General features: G+C 42.9%; 1 protein-coding gene across 2 annotated transcripts in view; it reads right to left on the reverse strand.

Moving 5' to 3' along the window:
* Positions 1-26,838, reverse strand: part of LOC115149722 (low density lipoprotein receptor adapter protein 1) — a 103,773-nt gene that overhangs the window by 27,647 nt on the left and 49,288 nt on the right. For both annotated transcript variants that reach the window (XM_029692659.1, XM_029692622.1), the window contains exons 2-3: positions 25,502-25,644; positions 22,513-22,625 (exon numbers count right to left, since the gene is read on the reverse strand). In XM_029692659.1, coding sequence (XP_029548519.1) covers positions 22,513-22,625; positions 25,502-25,644 — 256 coding nt within the window. The remainder of the gene's footprint in view (positions 1-22,512; positions 22,626-25,501; positions 25,645-26,838) is intronic.

Below are 26,838 nucleotides of genomic sequence, written 5' to 3' on the forward strand. Positions count from 1 at the left end.
TATCACTAGACACCTCATATGGACTAGTGAGCTACAGGCAGGATTCTGCATTGAAGCCCAGTAATGAGCCACCTATGGAGGAGGGCTGCCCCCTTGTGGACAGACAGCAAATCATCCAACTTGTTACCCCCAGATTGATATACCCTGTGAACATTGTATAAACTGCCTTAATTTTGCTGGACCCCAGGAAGAGTTGCTGCTGCTTTGGAAGCAGCTAATGGGGATCCATAATAAATACAAACACAAACACCATGGAACGTGGGGTTTCAGATGGGCATTAAATACGGACAAGCTTCCAACACACATTGTGCTTCTGTTAGACTGTATAGCCTGCATGAAGCACATCCCCCTCATTGGCACAGAGAGCTCCCGGCAATGGCTGACGTAGTACCCCGTTATCCCTAACAAAACGTGTCATCACAGCAATGTTACTCCAACCTGCGAAAGGCAGCAATAAGGAACAAATTGTCTAGTCTGACAGAAATTCACAAGAAGAAGTGGAGTGACTCAGCTGCTCGGGGGGGGGGGGGCTACTTTACTCATTGGAGGAGTACGCAAGCCCTGCTCTCTCTACTCCTTCCAACTCCAGGAATTGAAAATAGGAATGGGGTTGCCATATGGCCGGGGGGGGGAACGCTAATAAGCTACATTCACCGGAAGTTATGCATGTTAGCTGACATTAGCCAGGAGGCTCTTTAGTCTAAGCTAGGCTAGCTATCCTCTTTGACCACAACACGGTCTGTTTAGAATAACCAAGTTACTTAACGCTACATATACTAAACAAGACAGCTACCCAAGCAACTCTACCGCGGGGAGGCAGGAATAGCTAGTAGTAGTTGCTAACCTGGCTAGCATGCTATGCAGTGCTTGTTAGCTAGCCTATAGACCACATTCCCGATCCTGGAAAGTAGTAGTTGCTCGCCTCGGCGAGTTAGCTAACCTGGCTAGCATGCTATGCAGTGCTTGTTAGCTAGCCTATAGACCACATTCCCGATCCTGGAAAGTAGTAGTTGCTCGCCTCGGCGAGTTAGCTAACCTGGCTAGCATGCTATGCAGTGCTTGTTAGCTAGCCTATAGACCACATTCCCGATCCTGGAAAGTAGTAGTTGCTCGCCTCGGCGAGTTAGCTAACCTGGCTAGCATGCTATGCAGTGCTTGTTAGCTAGCCTATAGACCACATTCCCGATCCTGGAAAAAGAAAATAGACCACATTACCGATCCTGGAAAAACACTATAGACCAATCCAACTCTTACTCTACCAGGTCCGGAGCCAGGTCTAAATCAGTCCCTGATTAGAGGGGAATCGCCCACCTGGTATCCCAGGTCTAAATCAGTCCCTGATTAGAGGAGAATAGCCCACCTGGTGTCCCAGGTCTAAATCAGGCCCTGATTAGAGGGGGAATCCCCCACCTGGTGTCCCAGGTCTAAATCAGGCCCTGATTAGAGGGGGAATCCCCCACCTGGTGTCCCAGGTCTAAATCAGTCCCTGATTAGAGGGGAATCGCCCACCTGGTGTCCCAGGTCTAAATCAGTCCCTGATTAGAGGGGGAATCACCCACCTGGTATCCCCAGGTCTAAATCAGTCCCTGATTAGAGGGGAATCACCCACTTGGTGTCCCAGGTCTAAATCAGTCCCTGATTAGAGGGAGGGGGGGTTAAAATAAGTTACAGAACTGGCTTTGAGGTCCAAAGTTAAGTTTGAGGGATATAGACCATATTACCAATCCTGTAATAACACTATAGACCACTGATCTATACCAGATCTACCTTTAAACAACCAATAACTATTGTAGCAAGTTAAGGCCATTGTGAGTGGTTGGTTTTAAAGGTGTGAATGTTTGTGTGTGTGTGTGTGTGTATTTCGCTGTCTTTTTGTGTGTGTTTGTGTTTGTCTTAACTGCCTATCTAAAAGCAATCTAAACAAAGCTCACTAAAACATTCTGTTGGATGACAGCTCACAGCTTGCCAGTGATCCCTAATATATACAGATTGTGTCCTTAATGGCATCCTCTTCCCTACATAGTGCACTACTTTTGACCAGAGCCCTATGGGCACTATATAGCTAATAGGATGCCATTTAGGATGCAGTCACAGTGAATGCATTAGCTCTGTCATCTTTAAGTAGGCTAAAGGAAGCTACAGGAGATGGTATTGATTTAAACAGTCATCCCAAATGGCACCATATTTCCCTTTTGTAGTGCACTACCAGCCTAGGAGTCTTGATCCAAAGAAGTGCACTATATAGGGAATACGGTGCCATTTGAGATGCAATTCTTAAGCTTCTGCCTTTAAGCTGAATGTTGGAGGTTACACACGCACACGTGCAAGCACACAAATACACACAAACACACACACACAGGCTACGGATATAAAATAGCTATGTATATTAAGTGAACATCAGAGGCAGAGCACTGTACAGTGTTTAACCCCATCTTTCCGTAGTCTTCTGGCTTATTATAAACCCTTTAGTCAAAGCTGTGTGCAGGTTGGACAAACCAGACCAGAACCATATAAATTATCATTCATTTTCAATACAAACTGGTAAACTGGAACAAAGGCAAAACAATATTCTAGTTGTGGTATGATAGTGTGTTTGAATTCATATTCAGTTGCGATAAAGGTCAGTTGATGGTACTCTGATACTTCAGAGGCTGTTGATTGCCTACTGAGGCTGGATCTAGCTAGTTAGCTCCGTTCTGTTCTAGCTAGTCAGCTCTGTTCCGTTCTAGCTAGTTAGCTCCGTTCTGTTCTAGCTAGTTAGCTCCGTTCTGTTCTAGCTAGTTAGCTCTGTTCCGTTCTAGCTAGTTAGCTCTGTTCTGTTCTAGCTAGTTAGCTCTGTTCTGTTCTAGCTAGTTAGCTCTGTTCCGTTCTAGCTAGTTAGCTCTGTTCTGTTCTAGCTAGTTAGCTCTGTTCCGTTCTGTTCTAGCTAGTTAGCTCTGTTCTGTTCTAGTTTGCTCTGTTCCAGCTAGTTAGCTCTGTATTGTTCTAGTAAGTTAGCTCTCTTCTGTTCTACTCTAGCTAGTTAGCTCTGTTCTGTTCTAGATAGTTAGCTATGTTCTGTTTCTAGTTAGTTACCGGTGTTCTGTTCTGCTCTGTTCTAGCTAGTTAGATCTGTTCTGTTCCATTCTGTTCTAGCTAGTTAGCTCTGTGTTGTTCTTGCTAGTTAGCTCTGTTCTAGTTAGTTAGCTCTGTTCCATTCTGTTCTAGCTAGGTAGTTAGCTCTGTTCTGTTCTAGCTAGTTAGCTCTGTTCTGTTCTACTCTAGCAAGTTAGCTCTGTTCTGTTCTAGCTAGTTAGCTCTGTTCTAGCTAGTTAGCTCTGTTCGGTTCTGTTCCAGCTAGTTAGCTTTGTTCTGTTCTACTCTAGCAAGTTAGCTCTGTTCGGTTCTGTTCCAGCTAGTTAGCTCTGTTCTGTTCTACTCTAGCAAGTTAGCTCTGTTCTGTTCTAGCTAGTTAGCTCTGTTCGGTTCTGTTCCAGCTAGTTAGCTCTGTTCTGTTCTACTCTAGCAAGTTAGCTCTGTTCGGTTCTGTTCTAGCTAGTTAGCTCTGTTCAGTTCAGTTCTGTTCCAGCTAGTTAGCTCTGTTCAGTTCAGTTCCAGCTAGTTAGCTCTGTTCTGTTCAGTTCTGTTCCAGCTAGTTAGCTCTGTTCCATTCTACTCTAGCTAGTTAGCTCTGTTCTAGCTAGTTAGCTCTGTTCTAGCTAGTTAGCTCTGTTCCAGCTAGTTAGCTCTGTTCTAGCTAGTTAGCTCTGTTCTAGCTAGTTAGCTCTGTTCCAGCTAGTTTGGTCTGTTCTACTCTAGCTAGTTCTCTGTTCTGTTCTATTCTGTTCTGTTCTATTCTGTTCTGTTCTACTCTGTTCTGTTCTATTCTGTTCTGTTCTATTCTGTTCTGTTCTATTCTGTTCTGTTCTACTCTGTTCTGTTCTACTCTGTTCTGTTCTACTCTGTTCTGTTCTATTCTGTTCTGTTCTATTCTGTTCTGTTCTATTCTGTTCTGTTCTACTCTGTTCTGTTCTACTCTGTTCTGTTCTACTCTGTTCTGTTCTATTCTGTTCTGTTCTACTCTGTTCTGTTCTACTCTGTTCTGTTGTACTCTGTTCTGTTCTATTCTGTTCTGTTCTGCTCTGTTCTGTTCTGTTCTATTCTGTTCTGTTCTACTCTGTTCTGTTCTACTCTGTTCTGTTCTACTCTGTTCTGTTCTACTCTGTTCTGTTCTGTTCAGTTCTACTCTGTTCTGTTCTACTCTGTTCTGTTCTACTCTGTTCTGTTCTACTCTGTTCTGTTCTGTTCAGTTCTACTCTGTTCTGTTCTACTCTGTTCAGTTCTACTCTGTTCTGTTCTACTCTGTTCTGTTCTACTCTGTTCTGTTCTACTCTGTTCTACTCTGTCCTGCACATGAATGTAATTGAAAATCCCAATTAGTGTCTACTGTGGAGGAATCTTTCTCCAACACCCTTTATACTGACACACACACACACACACACACACACACACACACACACACACACACACACACACACACACACACACACACTTAGATTTGACAGGGTCTGCGATGTCCGTGTGAACGTGTATCACAAGAATAGAGCCAAGGAAGCATTTCACACACCAGATTGTTCAGAAGTGTGTGTGTGTGTTCTTTAATGGATATTAGAGTTGAACCAATTGCCCTAACTGTAAGCCATACAAAAAGATCAACAGAGAAACTACTGGACTAATTTGGACATTATTTGACGTAATTTGAACAAAGAATAATGAATTAGCTTGTTTTGTGGTGTATACCTTTGTTGTTGCTCAAACCACATCAAAACAATAGATGTGTAGTTATAAAATGATTCACCATTGCTTTTAACTCACACATCAAAGTACCTGTTTCCAATGTGTTTGGTTTCTAATCTATTAAACTTCACAGAGAGAAAGCTTGAGAGAGAGAGAGAGAGAGAGAGAGAGAGAGAGAGAGAGAGAGAGAGAGAGAGAGAGACAGAGACAGAGACAGAGACAGAGAGAGAGGCAGAGAGACAGAGAGAGAGAGAGGCAGAGAGAGAGGCAGAGAGAGAGAGGCAGAGAGAGAGAGAGACAGAGAGAGACAGAGAGAGAGAGACAGAGAGAGACAGAGACAGAGAGAGAGAGAGAGAGAGAGAGAGAGAGAGAGATATTGAATTATCTTGGACTGCTGGGAGATGGTGTCGTATGGATCTGTGTTTGGGCACAAGACTCCTTGTGTGTGCGTGCGTGTCTCCACTTCAAAAAGGACCCAACCTAACAAGCTAACCAAGTCATTAAGTCCTCTATCAAACAACAAGCATGTAATAACCCTCGCTCAGATCTCGCTCAGATGGATAAATGTTGCTGGATGTATCTCTGACACGCACCGTGACCCAAATAGCAATACCCAAGACACCCCAACTATATCATATAATAACCCTCTATGCAGTATCGGTTCGGCTTATTGTTTAGGGCCTGAATGTGGAACGCGAGGAGAAGTGGGAAGCAATGGCCTTAATAAATGTATGCTGCTGAAACAAGTTGGGATATAATCAAGAAGTGAGATAACCTTTACTTGAGTTACTAGCTAGGCCTATAACACTTTTCACATATGAAGAGTGAGTGTGTGTGTGTGTGTGTGTGTGTGTGTGTGTGTGTGTGTGAGTCCTGAATCTGATCTGATATTCAAGTTTCACTGCGGGCTAGCCGCAAAAATATGTAACATTCTTTCAATCTGTGGGTCGGCTCACGGTTCTGAACAATTACGTCGCCGGTCGGAAACATTTTAAATCAAGATAATATACTTTTTTTTAAACCCTGGAGTTTGTTGCATTGCATTGGGTTGCGAATTCCATTCGGTGACCGGCAACCCATTGAGAGTGTGTGGAGACCGGAACTGTCCCTTATTTGTGTGGTTCTAAAACCTTCTGATTTGTCCTCACGGAGAGCTTGTCCTCACGTGAGAATACGACACGTCCACCAAGTTTACTTTCCCTGGATAGCCTAGCTCACGCTAACGTAGGCCTAACCGGAGAAATAAAAAATAAAGAGAATAGGCTACAACGCCATCGTGGGAACAGGTGCTGCACGAATTAAATCCCCATATTTTGGAAGGACAACAACTTTGGAGATTGATATACAGCCTACACAAAGTGCAAGCAGGTAGGCCTATTTTCGATAATTTAGTTAATTATCAGTTCATTATTAGCCTACATTAATTCAGGCTTTCGTTCATTAGACCATACGCATGCATTTTTATTTTATTTTTTTGCAGCCGATTCTGTGAATGGTTTATTTTAAGTTTTAATGAGGCCTAAACTGTTTGATTATCAAAACAATATGGCATTTAAATGTTACGTTATGAATGTTGTCAAGTCATAGGATTTAGTAAGAAGGATCATTTTTTCAAAGAGATTTGAGTGACGCATTGCGCACTGTGAAAAATACAAATATATAGAATAGACATGCAGACAAATTAATTCATGCAGGGAAAGATTATAGTAATAACGGCCTAATATTACATCAAAGCCAAACATTGACAGACACTCTGTAGACGTACAGGCAATAGAAGAAGATGAGGTACATATACATGAGTCTAGATCACATGAATCTGAATAATGTAATACAATATAATCCAGGTCAACTGGAAACGAGTTTGTTATAATGAAGCAACAATGTGAAATAATCAGAATAGTTTTGTTGTTGTTGTTGTTGTCCCATTGGAGTGAATACACTTTAGAGCGCTGATCCTGGTGGAGAAGACACCCACACCGGTCTGCATGTATTATATCATCTCTGTCTGTCATGCCCTGATGCCTTCTCTGTCTGCCATGACTCACACTCTCTCTGTCTCTCTCTGTCTATCCGTCTCTCTCTGTCTCTCTCTGTCTATCCGTCTCTCTCTGTCTCTCTCTGTCTATCCGTCTCTCTCTGTCTTTCTCTCTGTCTATCCGTCTCTCTCTGTCTTTCTCTCTGTCTCTGTCTCTCTCTCTCTGTCTGTCTCTGTCTCTCTGTCTGTCTGTCTCTGTCTCTCTCTCTCTGTCTGTCTCTGTCTCTCTCTCTCTCTGTCTGTCTCTGTCTGTCTCTGTCTGTCTCTGTCTGTCTCTCTCTGTCTCTCTCTGTCTCTCTCTCTGTCTCTCTCTGTCTCTCTCTGTCTCTGTGTGTGAGACTGCTTTCAAAGAACCACATTAAATTACCACTTTGGACAGGTAAGATTGCGCTATACATGATTTACAAATTAGAATATATGAAGTTACTTACTTTGAAGATATTGTGATTGGGCCTGAATAGGAGTTGGCGATTTGGTAGGCTAAATTCAGTGTAACTTCTCTTTAACTGCCATTTTCCCAAAGTCAGACTCCTCCCACACACCAACTCATTTTCCTCAGCTTCAGAAGCATCTGCATTCACCACATGTTCACCACATGTTCACCACATGGAATGGTTGATATGTTGTCAAACATTTATTCTAGAAAACATTTTCTTCATAAAAATGTGTAAGAAAATGCATTTTAGCGTTCAAAGATGAAAAACTGTGTTTATCCACAATATGCACTATGCATATCCTGAAGTGTCTTAACAAAATTAAAATCAACATTTTAAGACTGACTTCATTCAGTGTTCAGAGAAATGGATTTCCAGTATATGCAAATATGCGCATATTTCAGGAGGTAGTTCCTAATTTGCATATTTTAATTTGATATTTCAGAAAAAGTGTAATTCAAAACAGTGATATTTGTGTCGATATTCAACTGGTAAAGGGCAAAAAAATACCCTATTGGGGTATGGTGCCTAAACCCTAACCTTAAAAGCTCATTATGGTGGCAATTTTCGATTCACAGTGGCGTAAAATTACACAAGATAGTCTAAATGGGTATAGATATAACACAACTCTGAAAATTGCCTTCTATCATACATTGTTTTACATTTATAAGTGCATAAACCTCAATTCAAATGATATTATAGCTGCCATATTGGATTTTGGCTGCCATATTGGATTTCAGGCTAAATCTAGTGTGGCCCAAAAGCTTCATTGCTAGAGTAGCAGATAGACAATCGAAATCCACAGAGAAAACCCTGACGTGACAAAATGTCAGTTTTTCTGTCTCTGGGCCAAAAACTGGTTGAATCAAATGCTGTTTCCATGTCATTTCAACCCCAACAATCTACAGTGTATGATGACGTTGAATCAACATGGAAAGATTATTGGATTTGCAAAAAGTCATCAACGTAAGGGCATTTAGTATTTTTTTACACCCAACTTTGTGTGTATGTACTGACATGTATGTGTAATTGATAGATGCACACAGACACAAACTACATGTTAATGTTTTTAATTGTACACTACCAGTCAAAATTTTGGACACACCTCATTTTTCTTTATTTTTAATATTTTCTATATTGTATAATAATATTGAAGACATCAAAACTAAGAACAAACACATATGGAATCATGTAGAAACCAAAAAAGTTTTAAACAAATCAAAATATATTTTATATATATTTTATATTCTTCAAAGTAGCCATCCTTTGTTCTGACAGCTTTGCACACTTGTTTAACACTTTTTGGGTTACTACATGATTCCATATGTGTTATTTCATAGTTTTGATGTCTTCATTACTATTCTACAATGTAGAAAATAGTAAAAATAAAGAAAAACCCTTGAATGAGTAGTTGTGTCCAAACTTTTTGTCACACCCTGATCTGTTTCGCCTGTCTTTGTGCTCGTCTTCACCCTCCACCTCCAGGTGTCGCCCATCTTCCCCATTATCCCCTGTGTATTTATACCTGTGTTCTCTGTATGTTGCCAGTTTGTTTTGTTTGTCAAGCCTAGCAGCGGTTTCCCCTTGCTCCGGTCTTTTTCCTAGTTTTGACCATTCTGCCAACCCTGACCCTGCCTGCCGTTCTATACCTTTTCACACCAGCCTGTATTATTGACCTTTGCCTGCCCTTTGACCTGTCGTTTTTCCTGCCCCCCTGTTCTAGTAATAAACTTTTGTTACTTCAACACTGTCTGCATCTGGGTCTTCTCCTGAAATGTGATACTTTTGAGTGGTCCTGTATGTAAATTGTAAAGTATTTTGTCTGTAATGTCTTTTTGGTTATGAGTCAGACCCCAGTAAGACTAGCTGTTGCCATCGGCGTCGGCTAATGGGGATCCAAAAAAATCAAATCAAATCAAAATGCCGTTTTCCAAGTTTACAGTATTGTCTTGATGGGAACAAAGTAGGTATGTAACATTCACCGATATGCATCGGTCCACAGTTCAAATGTGGTCAGAAAATAGATTCAAACATTAAGAATCGCCAGTTCACCATTTTTTTGCTCAAATTACTTTTTCTACCTGAAAATACCTAATATTTTGTAACCACTGTGTCCTCTCCTTCAGTGTTGAACTAAGCACGTAGTCTAATTATGTTGCCAGTCATTGATGTACAAGTCATTCTGCAATGCCGAACAACTCCAAGCAATATCAGTGGCCTCGTCAAACTGTATAGGTGTGTAGCTTCATGCACTGACCAATGAGAGGTAGACCTATTTCTGATCCGGCACATTTGCATGTCACCTTCAGCATTCAAATGTTTGTAAAATGGCTTACTTGGCTTTATTAGTTGAATGACAACCAATGACAAGCATTTTGTTTTACCAGAATAAAAGTAAGCAAAGCAACAAGCGGAGACAGAACTCTCATCTAGGTATCTACATGCTGATTGGGGCTCACGTTACATTTTATTTACATTGTTCAGGTTCACCATGAAAAATCAAATGTTTGTAAAATGGCTTGTACAATATTAAGCTTTAATAGGTGAGTGACAACCACTGTAGTTATTTTTTATCCAATGTGCTGTTCAATTGTTTTTAACGATTCGGTTACCGGCCCAACGCTCTAACCACTTACCGCCCTAAACTATATCATTGGAAGATACAGGCAATTGAGGATGAGTTCATTTGTTGTAATGTGTGTTAGTGCTAAAAACTCAAAATGTGTGTTCCTCCTTGGGTACCAAAGACCAGGAATGGAAAACACTCGAATTAGATCATTAAAAAGACAACAATCCATAAAAAAAAAAACCTGTGTTGGTTTGATATCAATAATCTACTGCTTTAATTTCAACCTTAGAGGGTTGATTTCTGCTCCAACTTTAGATCTGATCATGAATATCTGAGAAGAGAAGCTTTTTGTCTTTTAGCTTTAGCCTGAATTGATAATCAATAATCAATAACAGAAGACTGACTGTCACATTTCATCATGACTCAACTAAACGATGAGGCCTTGTATCTGTTCCAGCATGTACAGATATGGTGAGGAGAGAGGATAGAATACGAGAACACCAACCAAGATGTATATAGTTAAAGCTGAGGACGTTTCCTTTCACCCCCCTCTCCTCACCCTCCTCCCACCCACCCCCTCCTCCTATCCACAGCCTCAGTGTTTGTTTTGCATTCGTTCAAGTCTGGCCTGAGGTGGTTTTCAATGCACACACACACAGCCCCCCCCCCCCCCACCATCCGTTTGGCGTCCCTAGTATGGGCACAGGAGAGGACAATTATTACTGGGGGGGGGGGGGGGGGGGGGGGAAGAGAGAGAGAGAGAGAGAGAGAGAGAGAGAGAGAGAGAGAGAGAGAGAGAGAGAGAGAGAGAGAGAGAGAGAGAGAGAGAGAGAGAGAGAGAGAGAGAGAGAGAGAGAGAGAGAGAGAGAGAGAGAGAGAGAGAGAGAGAGAGAGAGAGAGAGAGAGAGAGAGAGAGAGAGAGAGAGAGACAGAGAGAGAGAGAGAGGAGAGAGAGAGAGAGAGAGAGAGAGAGAGAGAGAGAGAGAGAGAGAGAGAGAGACAGAGAGAGAGAGACAGAGAGAGAGAGAGAGAGAAGAGAGAGAGAGAGAGAGAGAGAGAGAGAGACAGAGAGAGAGAGAGAGAGAGAGAGAGAGAGAGACCAGAGAGAGAAGAGACAGAGACGAGAGACAGAGAGAGAGACAGAGAGAGAGACAGAGACAGAGACAGAGACAGAGAGAGAGAGAGAGAGAGAGAGAGAGAGAGAGAGAGAGAGGAGGAGAGAGAGAGGAGTAGAGAGAGAGAGAGAGAGAGAGAGAGAGAGAGAGAGAGGGGGTCTCCTCGGACAGGAAGAAAGGGAAAGGAGAAGGGAAAAGGAGGGGGCAAGGAGAAGATAGAGGAGAGGGGGTGATGGAGGGGAGAGGAGGATGAAAGGGAAGGATGATTCCTGGCCCGTGGTCTGCGGTAGCTGATAAGAAAGCTACCCCTGTCTGATCCGTCTTAACAGAGACGCACCACACCTTTGGATAAGACAAGATATGCTAACACAATCAACCCCCTCCTTCCAAACCAACACACACACACACTCCCCACTGGGAACAGACCGTCAGTTCCACATCTAGTTTTGATTTCCTACTTGGTTGAGTTGTCATACTAATGTAAATTCAACATGAAATCAACAAAAACATTCAGCATGTCAATTTGGATTTAGGTAAAAATAAATAAAAATGCACTATGTGATTACTTTTTTGCAAATGCATTTAGTTTTCCACGTTGATTCAACATCGTCACAGATTTTTTGGGGGGGTTGAAATGACTTGGAAACAACATTGATTCAACCAGTTTCTGCCCAATGGGTCTCTTGTCCTGTGCGACAGCCCCAATCCCACTGATAATAGTCCAGGAGGCCATATGAGGATCAGAGCCTAGTCTGTATTACAATAACCTGGACCAAACACACACACACGCAGGCAGACACACACATGCTGGCAGGCATATTCAGGTACATTTTCAACCTCTCCTTGACACAGTCTGTAGTTCCCACTTAAAATGACCACCATCATTCCTGTTCCCTAGAACTCTTAAGGATTCATGCCACACTGACTACCAGGCTGTAGGAAGTGCTTTGAGAGGCTGGTTATGGCAGCACATTAACTCCCACCATCCCAGACCTAGTCCAATTCTCCTACCACCCCAAAAGATCCATAGATGACGCAATCTCATTTGCACTGCACACTGCCCTCACCCACGTAGCTAAGAGGAATACCTATATGAAAATGCTGTTCATTGACTACAGCTCAGCGTTCAACACCAGAGTGCCCTCCAAGCTCATCACCAAGCTCAGTACCCGAGGACTGAACATCTCCCTCTGCAACTGGATCCTGGACTTTCTGACGGGCCGACCTCAGATGGTGAGGGTAGGCAACATCACCTCCGCCACACTGACGCCCAACACGAGGGCCCCACAGGGCTGTGTGCTTAGTCCCCTCCTTTACTCCCTGTTCACCGATGATTGCATGACGACTACAACACAATCATTAAGTTTGCTGACGACACAACGGTGGTAGGACTGATCACGGACGGCGATGAGTCAGCCTACAGGGAGGAGGTCAGAGACCTGGTAGTGTGGTGCCACACTCATAAAGGAAGTGCTCCTAATCTCAGTTTGTTACCTGTATAAAAGACACCTGTCCACAGAAGCAATCAATCAATCAGATTCCAAACTCTCCACCATGGCCAAGACCAAAGAGCTCTCCAAGGATGTCAGGAACAAGATTGTAGACCTACACAAGGCTGGAATGGGCTACAAGACCATCGCCAAGCAGCTTGGTGAGAAGGTGACAACAGTTGGTGCGATTATTCGCAAATGGAAGAAACACAAAAGAACTGTCAATCTCCCTCGGCCTGGGGCTCCATGCAAGATCTCACCTCGTGGAGTTGTAATGATCATGAGAACGGTGAGGAATCAGCCCAGAACTACAAGGGAGGATCTTGTCAATGATCTCAAGGCAGCTTGGACCATAGTCACCAAGAAAACAATTGGTAACACACTACGCCATGAAGGACTGAAATCCTGCAGCGCCCGCAAGGTCCCCCTGCTCAAGAAAGCACATATACATGCCCGTCTGAAGTTTGCCAATGAACATCTGAATGATTCAGAGGACAACTGGGTGAAAGTGTTGTGGTCAGATGAGACCAAAATGGAGCTCTTTGGCATCAACTCAACTTGCCGTGTTTGGAGGAGGAGGAATGCTGCCTATGACCCCAAGAACACCATCCCCACCGTCAAACATGGAGGTGGAAACATTATGCTTTGGGGGTATTTTTCTGCTAAGGGGACAGGACAACCTCACCGCATCAAAGGGACGATGGACAGGGCCATGTACCGTCAAATCTTGGGTGTGAACCTCCTTCCCTCAGCCAGGGCATTGAAAATGGGTCGTGGATGGGTATTCCAGCATGACAATGACCCAAAACACACGGCCAAGGCAACAAAGGAGTGGCTCACGAAGAAGCACATTAAGGTCCTGGAGTGGCCTAGCCAGTCTCCAGACCTTAATCCCATAGAAAATCTGTGGAGGGAGCTGAAGGTTCGAGTTGCCAAACGTCAGCCTCGAAACCTTAATGACTTGGAGAAGATCTGCAAAGAGGAGTGGGACAAAATCCCTCCTGAGATGTTTGCAAACCTGGTGGCCAACTACAAGAAACGTCTGACCTCTGTGATTGCCAACAAGGGTTTTGCCACCAAGTACTAAGTCATGTTTTGCAGAGGGGTCAAATACTTATTTCCCTCATTAAATTGCAAATCAATTTATAACATTTTTGACATGCGTTTTTCTGGATTTTTTTGTTGTTATTCTGTCTCTCACTGTTCAAATAAACCTACCATTAAAATTATAGACTGATCATTTCTTTGTCAGTGGGCAAACGTACAAAATCAGCAGGGGATCAAATACTTTTTTCCCTCACTGTATATGGAGACTGTTTAGTAACAAAAAGAAGGGGTTAAATACAGAGCCGTGAAAAAGTATTTGCCCCCTTTCTGATTTTCTCTATTTTTGCATGTTTTTAACACTGAATGTTATCAGATCTTCAACAAAAAGTTCATATTAGATAAAGGGAACCTGAGTTTACAAATAACACAAAAATTATATTTTATTTATATTTAATATTTTATTTATTTAATTAGCAAAGTTATGCAACTCCCAAAAAAGTAATTGCCCCGTTCTACTCAGTAACTGGTTGTGCCACCTTTAGCTGCAATGGCTCCAATCAAACACTTCCTGTAATTGTTCAGTCTCTCACATCGCTGTGGAGGAATTTTGGTCCACTCATACATGCAGAACTGCTTTAACTCAGTGACATTTGCAGGTTTTCAAGCATCAATCAACCAAATGTATTTATAAAGCCCTTTTTACATCAGCCGATGTCACAAAGTGCTATACAGAAATCCAGCCTAAAACCCCAAACAACAAGCAGTACAGATGTAGAAGCACGGTGGCTTGGAAAAAACTACCTAGAAAGGTAGGAACCTAGGAAGAAACCTAGAGAGGAACCAGGCTCTGAGGGGTGGCCAGTCCTCTTCTGGCTGTGCCGGGTTGAGATTATAACAGAACATGGCCAAGATGTTCAAACATTAACTTATACTGCTCATTTTAAAAGTCTAGGCCATTACAAAACTTCCAATTTGTTGCTTATTGTAACCATTTTCATGTAGACTTGATTGTGTGTTTTGGATCATTGTCTTGCAGCATGACCCAGCTGCTCTTCAGCTTACAGACAGATGGCCTGACATTCTCGTCTAGAATTCTCTGATACAGAACATAATTCATGCTTCCTTCTATTAGGCAGTAAAGCATCCCCAAACCATCCCACTACCACCACCATGCTTGACTGTTGGTATGAGGTTCTTACTGTGGAATGCAGTGTTTGGTTTTCACCAGACATAACAGGTCTCATCTCATCCAAAAAGTTGACTCAAGTTTTGCCAAAAAGCACCTGCATGATCATCAAGAGTCTTGGAAGAATGTTCGTTGGACAGATGAGTCAAAAGTATAACTTTTTAGAAGTTATAGTATTTACTCAAATATACTTCCAAATATTGTTTATTTTTCTGAGACCTGTATTTGTAACCCACCAGATCTTTTCAGTTTTATGTTCCAACATCTGAAATTGTGTTTTTACATTGGAAAAATGTATAGACTCAGAGCTTCAAAATGGCAATTTACATAAAGGGAAGTAAATTGTCAAGTCCTTGTATTCTGTTCTTTTTGTGTGTCAGACCCCAGTAAGACCAGCTGTCGCCATTAGCATCAGCTAATTAGGATCCTATTAAATCAAATATCACTGTAGTTGGAGGAAACATGGGGAAGTAATGCTGCTTTAAAAAATGGATACACTTATAATCCCATTTAGAAGAAAAAGGGCATTTAAACATTTTGCTGTGATTTTCACACTTGCTCTACATTAATCCTTTGGAAGCATATCATTTAGAAAAGGAATGCTTTCACCAAATTGCCAAAAATGGATTCTCTGAATATTAATCTCACCACAGTAAACCATTAGGCAAACCATTCACAGTATTATTGTTGTATAATAAAGATAACCTTTTCACATCTACAATGCTGTTCTTTATTTACAGCTCGTTTAGCACACCCTCTAAAGCCTTAGACCCACTCATCACTTAAATAACCCGGCTATCTGCATTGTGTCCCGCCACCCACCACCCCCTCTTTTACGCTACTGCTACTCTCTGTTCATCATATATGCATAGTCACTTTAAACATATCTACATGTACATACTACCTCAATCAGCCTGACTAACCAGTAGCCTCGCTACTTTTATAGCCTCTCTACTGTTATTTTTCACTGTCTTTTTACTGTTGTTTTTATTTCTTTACCTACCTATTGTTCACTTAATACCTTTTTTGCACTATTGGTTAGAGCCTGTAAGTAAGCATTTCACTGTAAGGTCTACACCTGTTGTATTCAGCGCACGTGACAAATAAACTTTGATTTAAATTCACATTGGAACACATGTGACTGTGGCCATGTGGTAAAGCAGTGAGGTAGTGCTTAAAAAATACAAAAAACAAAGCAAACATTTTAACAATAAAATACTTTATTAACTTCAAATGCTAATGATAGTAGGAAACACTGAAAACACATGAAGGTAAAAACACTATCTAGACCGAGGCCCATGTCATCAGATCCTTTGAGTAACTTTGGTTCAGGTTATGATATGAACAAATGAATCAAGCTTGAGAGCATATTTCTGTCCTGACCTTTGGACCAGGACATGTAACATCCATGGCCTTTTCATTGCAAAAGTCTTGATCTTCTGAAAAAAAAATATGTTTGCTAGGTTGTGTCCAGTCCGGGGGATGTTTTCACCTCTCTGTGAGGAAGGACGTCAACATTGCACAGCAGCTGAAACCTGGTTCCATATGAATGAAAGCTCCTTGGCCACAACAACACCAGGCTTCAGACAATTAAAGCTGTTAAGGAGTAAAACAGTCTATTAAAACCTTAACATACCAGCAATAACATTAATTGACTCCCAAGTTCAACTAATAAGCTCAAAGTACAAAGACAAAATACCTGAAGTGTTGCTCGTTCACCCTCGATCATCTCCTTGTACTGGTGACAGAGAGCAGGTTTATGCTGAAAGTCAAATTCCAGGAGAATAGGTTAAAACATGAATTCATGTCATATTCATGTCATATATTCATGTCATATAGCCTGTTGAATGCTAGAGCTGTACTAAAATGGCAAGTACACACTTAACACTTAACCTGCCTTCAGCCCAACAATGGCAATGCAGACACAAGATAATTTGCTAGATTTGGCAAACATTTAGCTTCATAATTACCAGCTGGCTGAATGTAAATGGTATTCATCTAGCTAGCCAGCTAGTTGGAACATGCAAAAAAATGACCTTGAAATCTATAATCCAATAGCGAGCTAGCTAGCTATCATTTCACAATTGGCATGTGTCCCTATAACATAAAATGGGGTTTGATTAGCATTCGCACCACAGTGACTATTCTCAGTAGCGTTAGCTAGCTAGTTAAACATGACAAACATGAAAAAGATAAACATCTCATGCATGATTTAGCACAGTGGTTTCCAACCTTTTTCGGTTAATGCACCACCAAGTACATTTTGATCTGCCCGGAGTACCGCTGAAGTAACCCCCTCATGTGCATTTTACCAGTAACCCTATGGTCTCATGAGTTTTCTCACGTACTCCCTGTGGTCCCTGGTTGGGAAACACTGGCTTAGCACATCAGCAATCAACATCAACAGCAGAATGCAACTGGCCAGCTCAACTAGCTGTCTTAACGTTGCTTCGTCCCGCAACGAGCCATCTGGCCTTCCCTGTGGCTCAGTTGGTAGAGCATGGTGTTTGCAACGCCAGCATGGTGTGTGCAATGCCAGGGTTGTGGGTTTGATTCCCACGGGGGGCCAGTACAAAAAAGAAAAAAAATGCATAAAATGAAATGTATGTATTCACTACTGTAAGTCGCTCTGGATAAGAGGGTCTGCTAAATGACTGTAATGTAAATGTTGCGTAACGAAGCAAGCTATAACTTTCTAGCTAGCTATATAGATAGCAATGAAAATTACTTTTTGACATTTACAGTTGAGACAATAACGTATGTACATGTAGATATCTTGGTATTTTAACTGTAGACTCTTACCGTTGTATGGATTATGATGATTCACCGACGGCAGACTGAAACACCTTTCAAAATAATTCTTCGCACTCGGCTTCCAACCACCCCAAACTGCTTTAGCCACTGAAAACAGCTTTGTTAATAATACCAGCAGCTGTATTCAGGACAACACTGGTATTGAAAGCTGTAGCTACCTACACTTTGCATGTAGTCCATGATGAAAGTATTAGTAAATACAATAGATGGTTCAAATATCCGCGGTAGCAAAGAGCAGAGTGTTCCATTCGACAGAGAAGCATTGAGTGAATGTCCCAACCCCCTCATTATCTCAACCAGTATTTTCTCCATGTCAGTTTAGGGATTTCAGATTTTATGTGTATATTTACAGATTACATATAAGTTTGTTATTAAGGCACATGAAAGTTCACATGTTCAAGAAGGCATTTCTGCCTAAAAACGCATTTTGATGAAAAACTTATTTTTTTTACGTTCAAATGTCTCTCCTGTTAAGTAGTGATGTGTGTTCAGTGCACCCAGATTTCTGTAATGGGCACATTTGAATATCAAATAAATATATATATATATATATATATAACTATATTAGACTACCTTGAGTATATTAAAAGTTGGTATTTTCAAATAAACTACAAAATACAACTATTTTCTGACCAGGTCTGTTAAATACACCTATAAGTGAAGTTGCCCCAATATTTTTGGTCCCCTAAAATAGGGGGACTATGTACAAAAAGTGCTGTAATTTCTAAACGGTTCACCCAATATGGATGAAAATACCATCAAAGCTGACAGTCTGCACTTTAACCTCATAGTTATTGTATCATTTCAAATCCAAAGTGCTGGAGTACAGAGCCAAAACAACAACACGTGTCACTGTCCCAATACTTTTGGAGCACACTGTATCTTCCTCCATCACTCCAGTATCCCTGCACATTGTAAATATGGTATTGGAACTGACCCTCTACAGTGAGGGAAAAAAGTATTTGATCCGCTGCTGATTTTGTACGTTTGCCCACTGACAAAGAAATTATCAGTCTATAATGTTAATGGTAGGTTTATTTGAACAGTGAGAGACAAAATAAAAACAAAAAAATTCAGAAAAACGCATGTCAAAAATGTTCTAAATTGATTTGCATTTTAATTCACCCCAACATATTAATCACCATATACACACGCATTTAGGGTTAGAGATAGGGTTACGGACAGGGTTAGGGATAGGGTTAACTTATTTACATAAAGTATTCAGACCCTTTGCTATGAGACTTGAAATTGAGCTCAGGTGCATCCTGTTTCCATTGATCATCCTTGAGATGTTTTTAAAACTTGATTAGAGTCCACCTGTGGTAAATTGAATTGATTGGACATGATTTGGAAAGGCACATGCCTGTCTATATAAGGTCCCACAGTTGACAGTGCATGTCAGAGCAAAAACCAAGTCATGAGGTCGAAGGAATTGTCCGTAAAGCTCCGAGACAGGATTGTGTCGAGGCACAGATCTGGGGAAGGGTACCAAGAACACAGTGGCCTCAATCATCCTTAAATGGAAGAAGTTTAGAACCACCAAGATTCTTCCTAGAGCTGGCAGCCCGGCCAAACTGAGCAATAGGGAGAAAAGGACCTTGGTCAGGGAGGTGACCAAGAACCCGATGGTCACTCTGACAGAGCTCCAGAGTTCCTCTGTGGAGGTGGGAGAACCTTCCAGAAAGACAACCATCTCTGCAGCACTCTACCAATCAGGCCTTTATGGTAGAGTGGCCAGACGGAAGCCACTCCTCAGTAAAAGGCACATGACATCCCCCTTGGGGTTAAAGGACTCTCAGAAAATGAAAAACAAGATTCTCTGCTCTGATGAAACCAAGTGTTATGGATACAGGTATCCTGTGTGTATTTGTTTCCTCTCCTTCTGCTCTAGTCACAGGTGCCAGTCATCAGTTGCCAATCAGTCGCCAATCTGAAGACACACCTGCTCATTTTCCCTTACCCAATCACATCCCCTTTCCCTTGGTTTAAAAGAAACCCAATCAGTTGTCTCTGGAGCTACCACTCTTTTTGTTTTTGTGCCTACATCTCACTTTGTCTGTTGTCCTGTGAGTATGTATTGTTGTGGTTTATTACTGTTTGTTTGTTGGTGGGAAAAGGGGATAACCAGCCAAGTCGCCCATGGGCCTACATTACCCGTAGGAAAACGTTGTCTAAGTACCCTAGTTAGAACTGGGCGGACCACCCACGGTATTTTATTGGTTAGTTAGCTAGCTGTTCTTGAAGCAGGCAAGACTAGCTTAGGGGTTTTTGGATATTTATTATTTCTTTCCTTGGGTCCAGATCAGCCCCTTTTTTCCCCATTACCGTGTGTTTTACAATAAACCGAAAGTGTTTGACGGTAGGTTTAAGTTGTCTGTGGATTTCTTTAAGTTCTCACTGTTCCTTTTCACTGTTATGATTTGCATGAGATATGTTACGGGTCTCATTTCCATTCCCCCTAGACTGCAGGGCCAAAGGGGTTCGTAACACCAAGATTGAACTCTTTGGCCTGAATGCCAAGCGTCACGTCTGGAGGAAACCTGGCACCATCCCTACGGTGAAGCGTGGTGGTGGCTGCATCATCCTGTGGGAATGTTATTCAGCGGCTGGGAGACTAGTCAGGATCAAGGGAAAGATGAACAGAGCAAAGTACAGAGAGAGCCTTGATGAAAACCTGCTCCAGAGTGCTCAGGACCTTAGACTGGGGGCGAAGGTTCACCTTCCAAGGACAACGACCCTAAGCACACAGCCAAGACAACGCAGGAGTGGCTTCGGGACAAGTCTCTGAATGTTCTTGAGTGGCCCAGCCAGAGCCCAGACTTGATCCCGATCGATCATCTTTGGAGATACCTGAAAATAACTGTGCAGCGACGCTCCCCATCCAACCTGACAAAGTTTGAGAGGATCTGCAGAGAAGAATGGGAAACTCCCCAAATACAGGTGTGCCAAGCTTGTAGCATCATATCCAAGATGACTCGTAGCTGTAATCACTGCCAAAGGTGCTTCAATAAAGTACTGAGTAAAGGGGCTGAATACTTATGTAAATGTGATATTTCATGTTTTTATTTTTATAAATTTGCACACATTTCTAAAAACCTGTTTTTGCTTTGTCATTATGAGGTATTGTGTGTAGATTGATGAGGGGGAAAAAACAATTTAATATATTTTAGAATAAGGCTGTAACGTAACAAAATATGGAAAAGTCAAGGGGTCTGAATACTTTCCGAATGCATTGTGATCAACAGGATGGATTAGGGGAAAATCTAGTTAGTTGCCCAACTGAAATGCGTCTTCCGTATTTATCCCAACCACTCTGAATCAGAGGGGGGCGGCCTTAATCGACATCCATGGCGCCCGGGGGAACAGTGGGTTAACTGCCTTGCTCAGGGGCAGAACGACAAATTTTTACCTTGTCAGCTCGGGGATTCGATCTAGCAACCTTGCGGTTACTGGCCCAATGCTCTAACCACTAGGCTACTCGACGCCCCATTAGTGTGTAGCACGGAACCATACAGCGTAATAGCACCCTATTCCCCATAGTGTGGGCTTTGGTTAAAAGTTGTGCACTATAGGGAATAGGTTGCCATTTGGAACACAGACTGGCCAAGCTACTGGAGGGCTCCCTCTGCTTATTGCTACTGAGCTGAGACCCTACTGGGCTGAGACCCTACTGAGCTGAGACCCTACTGGGCTGAGACCCTACTGGGCTGAGACCCTACTGGGCTGAGACCCTACTGAGCTGAGGCCCTACTGGGCTGAGACCCTACTGAGCTGAGACCCTACTGAGTTGAGACCCTACTGAGCTGAGACCCTACTGAGCTGAGACCCTACTGAGTTGAGATGTTCTCTATGATGTCATTATGATGTCGTATTGTTTACCTGTATATGGAGACGTTCTCTGATGTCATTATGATGTCATATTGTTTACCTGTATATGGAGACATTCTCTATGAGGTCATTATGATGTCGTATTGTTTACCTGTATATGGAAACACTATGATGTCATTATGTCATATTGTTTACCTGTATATGGAGACATTCTCTATGAGGTCATTATGATGTCATATTGTTTACCTGTATATGGAGACGTTCTCTATGATGTCATTATGATGTCATATTGTTTACCTGTATATGGAGACGTTCTCTATGAGGTCATTATGATGTCATATTGTTTACCTGTATATGGAAACATTCTCTATGAGGTCATTATGATGTCATATTGTTTACCTGTATATGGAGACATTCTCTATGAGGTCATTATGATGTCATATTGTTTACCTGTATATGGAGACATTCTCTATGACGTCATATTGTTTACCTGTATATGGAGACGTTCTCTATGAGGTCATTATGATGTCATATTGTTTACCTGTATATGGAGACATTCTCTATGATGTCATATTGTTTACCTGTATATGGAGACATTATCTATGAGGTCATTATGATGTCATATTGTTTACCTGTGTATGGAGACATTCTCTATGATGTCATTATGATGTCATATTGTTTACCTGTATATGGAGACATTCTCTATGAGGTCATTATGATGTCATATTGTTTACCTGTATATGGAGACATTCTCTATGATGTCATATTGTTTACCTGTATACGGAGACGTTCTCTATGAGGTCATTATGATGTCATATTGTTTACCTGTATATGGAGACATTCTCTATGACGTCATATTGTTTACCTGTATATGGAGACATTCTCTATGAGGTCATTATGATGTCATATTGTTTACCTGTATATGGAGACATTCTCTATGATGTCATATTGTTTACCTGTATATGGAGACATTCTCTATGAGGTCATTATGATGTCATATTGTTTACCTGTATATGGAGACATTCTCTATGACGTCATATTGTTTACCTGTATATGGAGACATTCTCTATGAGGTCATTATGATGTCATATTGTTTACCTGTATATGGAGACATTCTCTATGACGTCATATTGTTTACCTGTATACGGAGATGTTCTCTATGACGTCATATTGTTTACCTGTATATGGAGATGTTCTCTATGATGTCAAATTGTTTACCTGTATATGGAGACGTTCTCTATGAGGTCCAGTGTCTCTGTGTCTGTGATGATGATTCCTTTAGGAGAGATGGTCAGGGTCACCTTACGGAACTTCTTAGCACTGGCCCGGGCCTGGGATGACGCAAACACACACAAGAGGGAATTATAATCTGGCTGTGTCCACGATCACATCCTATTCCATATACTTCACTAAACATTTAGTGCACCACATAGGGAGTAGCCACCATTTTGAAAGTAGTGCACTATATAGGGAGTAGCCACCATTTTGATAGTAGTGCACTATATAGGGAGTAGCTAGGAGAGGAGAGGAAAAGAGGAAGAGAGGAGAAGAGGAAGAGAGGAGAAGAGAGGAAGAGGAGGAGAGAAGAGAGAGGAAGAGAGGAGGAGAGGGAAGAGAGGAGGAGAGGAGAGAGAGGACAGGAGAGGACAGGAGAGGACAGAAGGAGAGGAGGAAAGGCAGAGAGGAAGAGATGAAGAAAGGAAGAGTGGAGGAGAGGAGACAGAGAGGAGAGGAAGAGACGAGAGGACTTGTCAAGGACGATGTGAATGGTGCCATCTCATCTTCCTCTTCTGGTGTGGCCTCCTCCCTGGAGACACTAACAGCATCATGGAGCTAACAGGCCTCCTCCCTGGAGACACTACCAGGCCTCCTCCCTGGAGAAACTAACAGCATCATGAAGCTAACAGGCCTCCTCCCTGGAGACACTACCAGGCCTCCTCCCTGGAGACACTAACAGTATCATGGAGCTAACAGGCCTCCTCCCTGGAGACACTACCAGGCCTCCTCCCTGTAGACGCCAACAGGCCTCCTCCCTGTAGACACCAACAGGCCTCCTCCCTGTAGACACCAACAGGCCTCCTCCCTGTAGACACCAACAGGCCTCCTCCCTGTAGACACCACCAGGTAGGTCTCCTCCCTGTAGACACCACCAGGTAGGTCTCCTCCCTGTAGACACCACCAGGCCTCCTCCCTGTAGACACCACCAGGCCTCCTCCCTGTAGACACTACCAGGCCTCCTCCCTGGAGACACTACCAGGCCTCCTCCCTGGAGACACCAACAGGCCTCCTCCCTGGAGACACCAACAGTATCATGGAGCTAACAGGCCTCCTCCCTGGAGACGCCAACAGGCCTCCTCCCTGTAGACACTACCAGGCCTCCTCCCTGGAGACACCAACAGGCCTCCTCCCTGGAGACACCACAGGCCTCCTCCCTGGAGACACCAACAGGCCTCCTCCCTGGAGACACCAACAGGCCTCCTCCCTGGAGACACCAACAGGGCCTCCTCCCTGGAGACACCAACAGGCCTCCTCCCTGGAGACACCAACAGGCCTCCTCCCTGGGACACCAACAGGCCTCCTCCCTGGAGACACCAACAGGCTTCCTCCCTGGAGACACTAACAGTATCATGGAGCAAACAAGCCTCCTCCCTGGAGACACCAACAGGCCTCCTCCCTGGAGACACCAACAGGCCTCCTCCCTGGAGACACCAACAGGCCTCCTCCCTGGAGACACCAACAGGCCTCCTCCCTGGAGACACCAACAGGCCTCCTCCCTGGAGACACCACCAGGCCTCCTCCCTGGAGACACCACCAGGCCTCCTCCCTGGAGACACCACCAGGCCTCCTCCCTGGAGACACCACCAGGCCTCCTCCCTGGAGACACCACCAGGCCTCCTCCCTGGAGACACCACCAGGCCTCCTCCCTGGAGACACCACCAGGCCTCCTCCCTGGAGACACCACCAGGCCTCCTCCCTGGAGACACCACCAGGCCTCCTCCCTGTAGACACTAACAGTATCATGGAGCGAACAGTATTTTAACAAAGCATATGTAAAATCAGAGATGGAGACAATAGTGTTATAACGAGAAGTGAGGATGTTGTTTTAAAACTGCGGGTGTTTCTTTACTGTCATTATTAAAGTATTTTTTTCTGCCAGGTTCAGTCCCTGGGTTTAGATGTAACCTCAGCTGATAGAAAATGACTGGCAAACAATTATCATAATAACACTATTCAGAATGCTTGGTTTCCAAGGGAACTGGGAGACAATTGACTTCTGGTGTTATTTCTCCCTCTACACTAAATCAACTGAATCTTACTCCAGCCGGCAGGTCTGGCTGGGGGTTTTATTGAGTTGTGTGTATATTGTGTATTGAGGAGTGGTGAGTAGTGAATGGTAGAGAGAGAGAGAGACAGAGAGAGAAAGAGAAAACAAAATTGGGGGTTATTTAAATGCTTTCATGTGTATTTGTCCCAGTAGGTGGTTATAGAAATAACAGTTTGATTATAGCTTTAGAAAACATAATACAAAAATACAAAAAGTAAAACAGCCTAGTGTAAAATTAATGGTTTGGTGAATTAATGTAGACAGACAGGTTGTCTGTCTGTTAGGTTGTCAGACAGACAGACAGACAGACAGACAGACAGACAGACAGACAGACAACCCTTGAGTTGCAAGGTTGCTGTGTTGTGCTGTTAAGTTGGTGTGTGTGTGATGTCATGTGGTGTCGTGTAGTTATGTTGTGACTGGAGCACATTGGGCTGCTGACAGATAATCCTGGACTCACTTGTGTTTCCAATATGACCAAACTGACCTTCATGCTAACATTGTAATACTGTCTGGATCAGTCAGACCAGAGCACCAGCAGAATGCTTGGAATCAGAATATCTTATGAGGCCATCAAATCAACACAGGATGTAATCTGTTCAGCTGAAAAGGATTAGTAGACTGTGTGAATATTATAATAATAATAAATACATTTGTAAAGCACTTTTCTCAAACCCAAGGCGCTAATATGTCTTAGTCAATAAACTATGGACTATCATACTACTCTGAATGCACAGACAGGCAACCGGGACGGGACGAGACACAGACAGACAGACAGACAGACAGACAGACAGACAGACAGACAGACAGACAGACAGACAGACAGACAGACAGACAGACAGACAGACAGACAGAGACTCGCCCACACACACCCTAACTCACCGTAGAGACTATCCTGTGTATAGCAGCAGCAGCCATGTCCTCTCCTTTAGGCTGTCCCACCAGAGTCATCCCCAGGTACTTGACCTGGAAGACCATCCCTTCCAATAGGGTCTCCTTGGTGTCTGTCCAGTTCTCTGGCAGCTCTGATTGGCCAGAAAACACAACGGGTGTACAATTAATGGGATGTGATTGGACAAATGGTTAAAAGTTTAATTTGTGATTGGGGACGAAAATGTGAAAAGTCACATTTGTGATTGGTGGAAATACAGTATCAAAAGTCTTGTTTGTGATTGGAGGAAACATCAAAAGTCTAGTTGATGAATGAACAAAATGTCAGAAGTTATGCCCAGGGACATTCGTTTGATGAAGGTCCATGTTTGGCTGCATGTGAAAACGATCAAAGCAAAAGATCAACCAATGTAAATATAGCAACAATACCATGTCTGTACACTGAACAAAAATATAAAAACGCAACATGCAACAATTTCAAAGATTTCACATGAGGAAATCTATTTATTTCACATGACTGGGAATACAGATATGCATCTGTTGGTTATAGATGCCTTAAAAAAAAAAAGATAGGGATGTGGATCTGAAAACCAGTCAGTATCTGGTGTGACCACCAATTGCCTCATGCAGCGTGACACATCTCCTTCGCATAGAGTTGATCAGGTTGTGGCCTGTGGAATGTTGTTCCCACTCCTCTTCAATAGCTGTACAAAGTTGTTGGATATTGGCTTAATGGGTGACATGTCTGGTGAGTATGCGGTGCATGGAAGAACTGGGACATTTTCATCTCCCAAGAATTGTGTACAGAACCTTGCGACATGAGGCTCTACATTATCATGCTGAAACATGAGGTGATGGCGGCGGATGAATGGCACGACAATGGGCCTCAGGATCTCGTCACGGTATCTCTGTGCATTCAAATTGACATTGATAAAATCCAATTGCGTTTGTTGTCCATAGCTTATACCTGCCCATATCATAACCCCACCATGGGGGCACTCTGTTCACAATGTTGACATCAGCAAACCACTCGCCCACAACAACAACATACACGCTGTTTGCCATCTGCTCGGTACAGTTGAAACCGGGATTCATCCCTAAAGAGCACACTTCTCCAGCATGCCAGTGGCCATCGAAGGCGAGCATTTTCCCACTGAAGTCGGGTTACGACGCCAATCTACAGTCAAGTCAAGACTCTAGTGAGGACAACGAGCACGTGGAGGAGTTTCACTGAGAAGGTTTGTGGAGAGTGGCTGGTCTTAGACGATCCCGCAGGAGAGGAAGCTGAATGTGGAGGTCCTGGGCTGGCGTGTTACACTTGGCCTGCG

Source organism: Salmo trutta, chromosome 1 (genome assembly GCF_901001165.1).
Source record: "Salmo trutta chromosome 1, fSalTru1.1, whole genome shotgun sequence".
In the NCBI taxonomy this organism is placed as follows: domain Eukaryota; kingdom Metazoa; phylum Chordata; class Actinopteri; order Salmoniformes; family Salmonidae; genus Salmo; species Salmo trutta.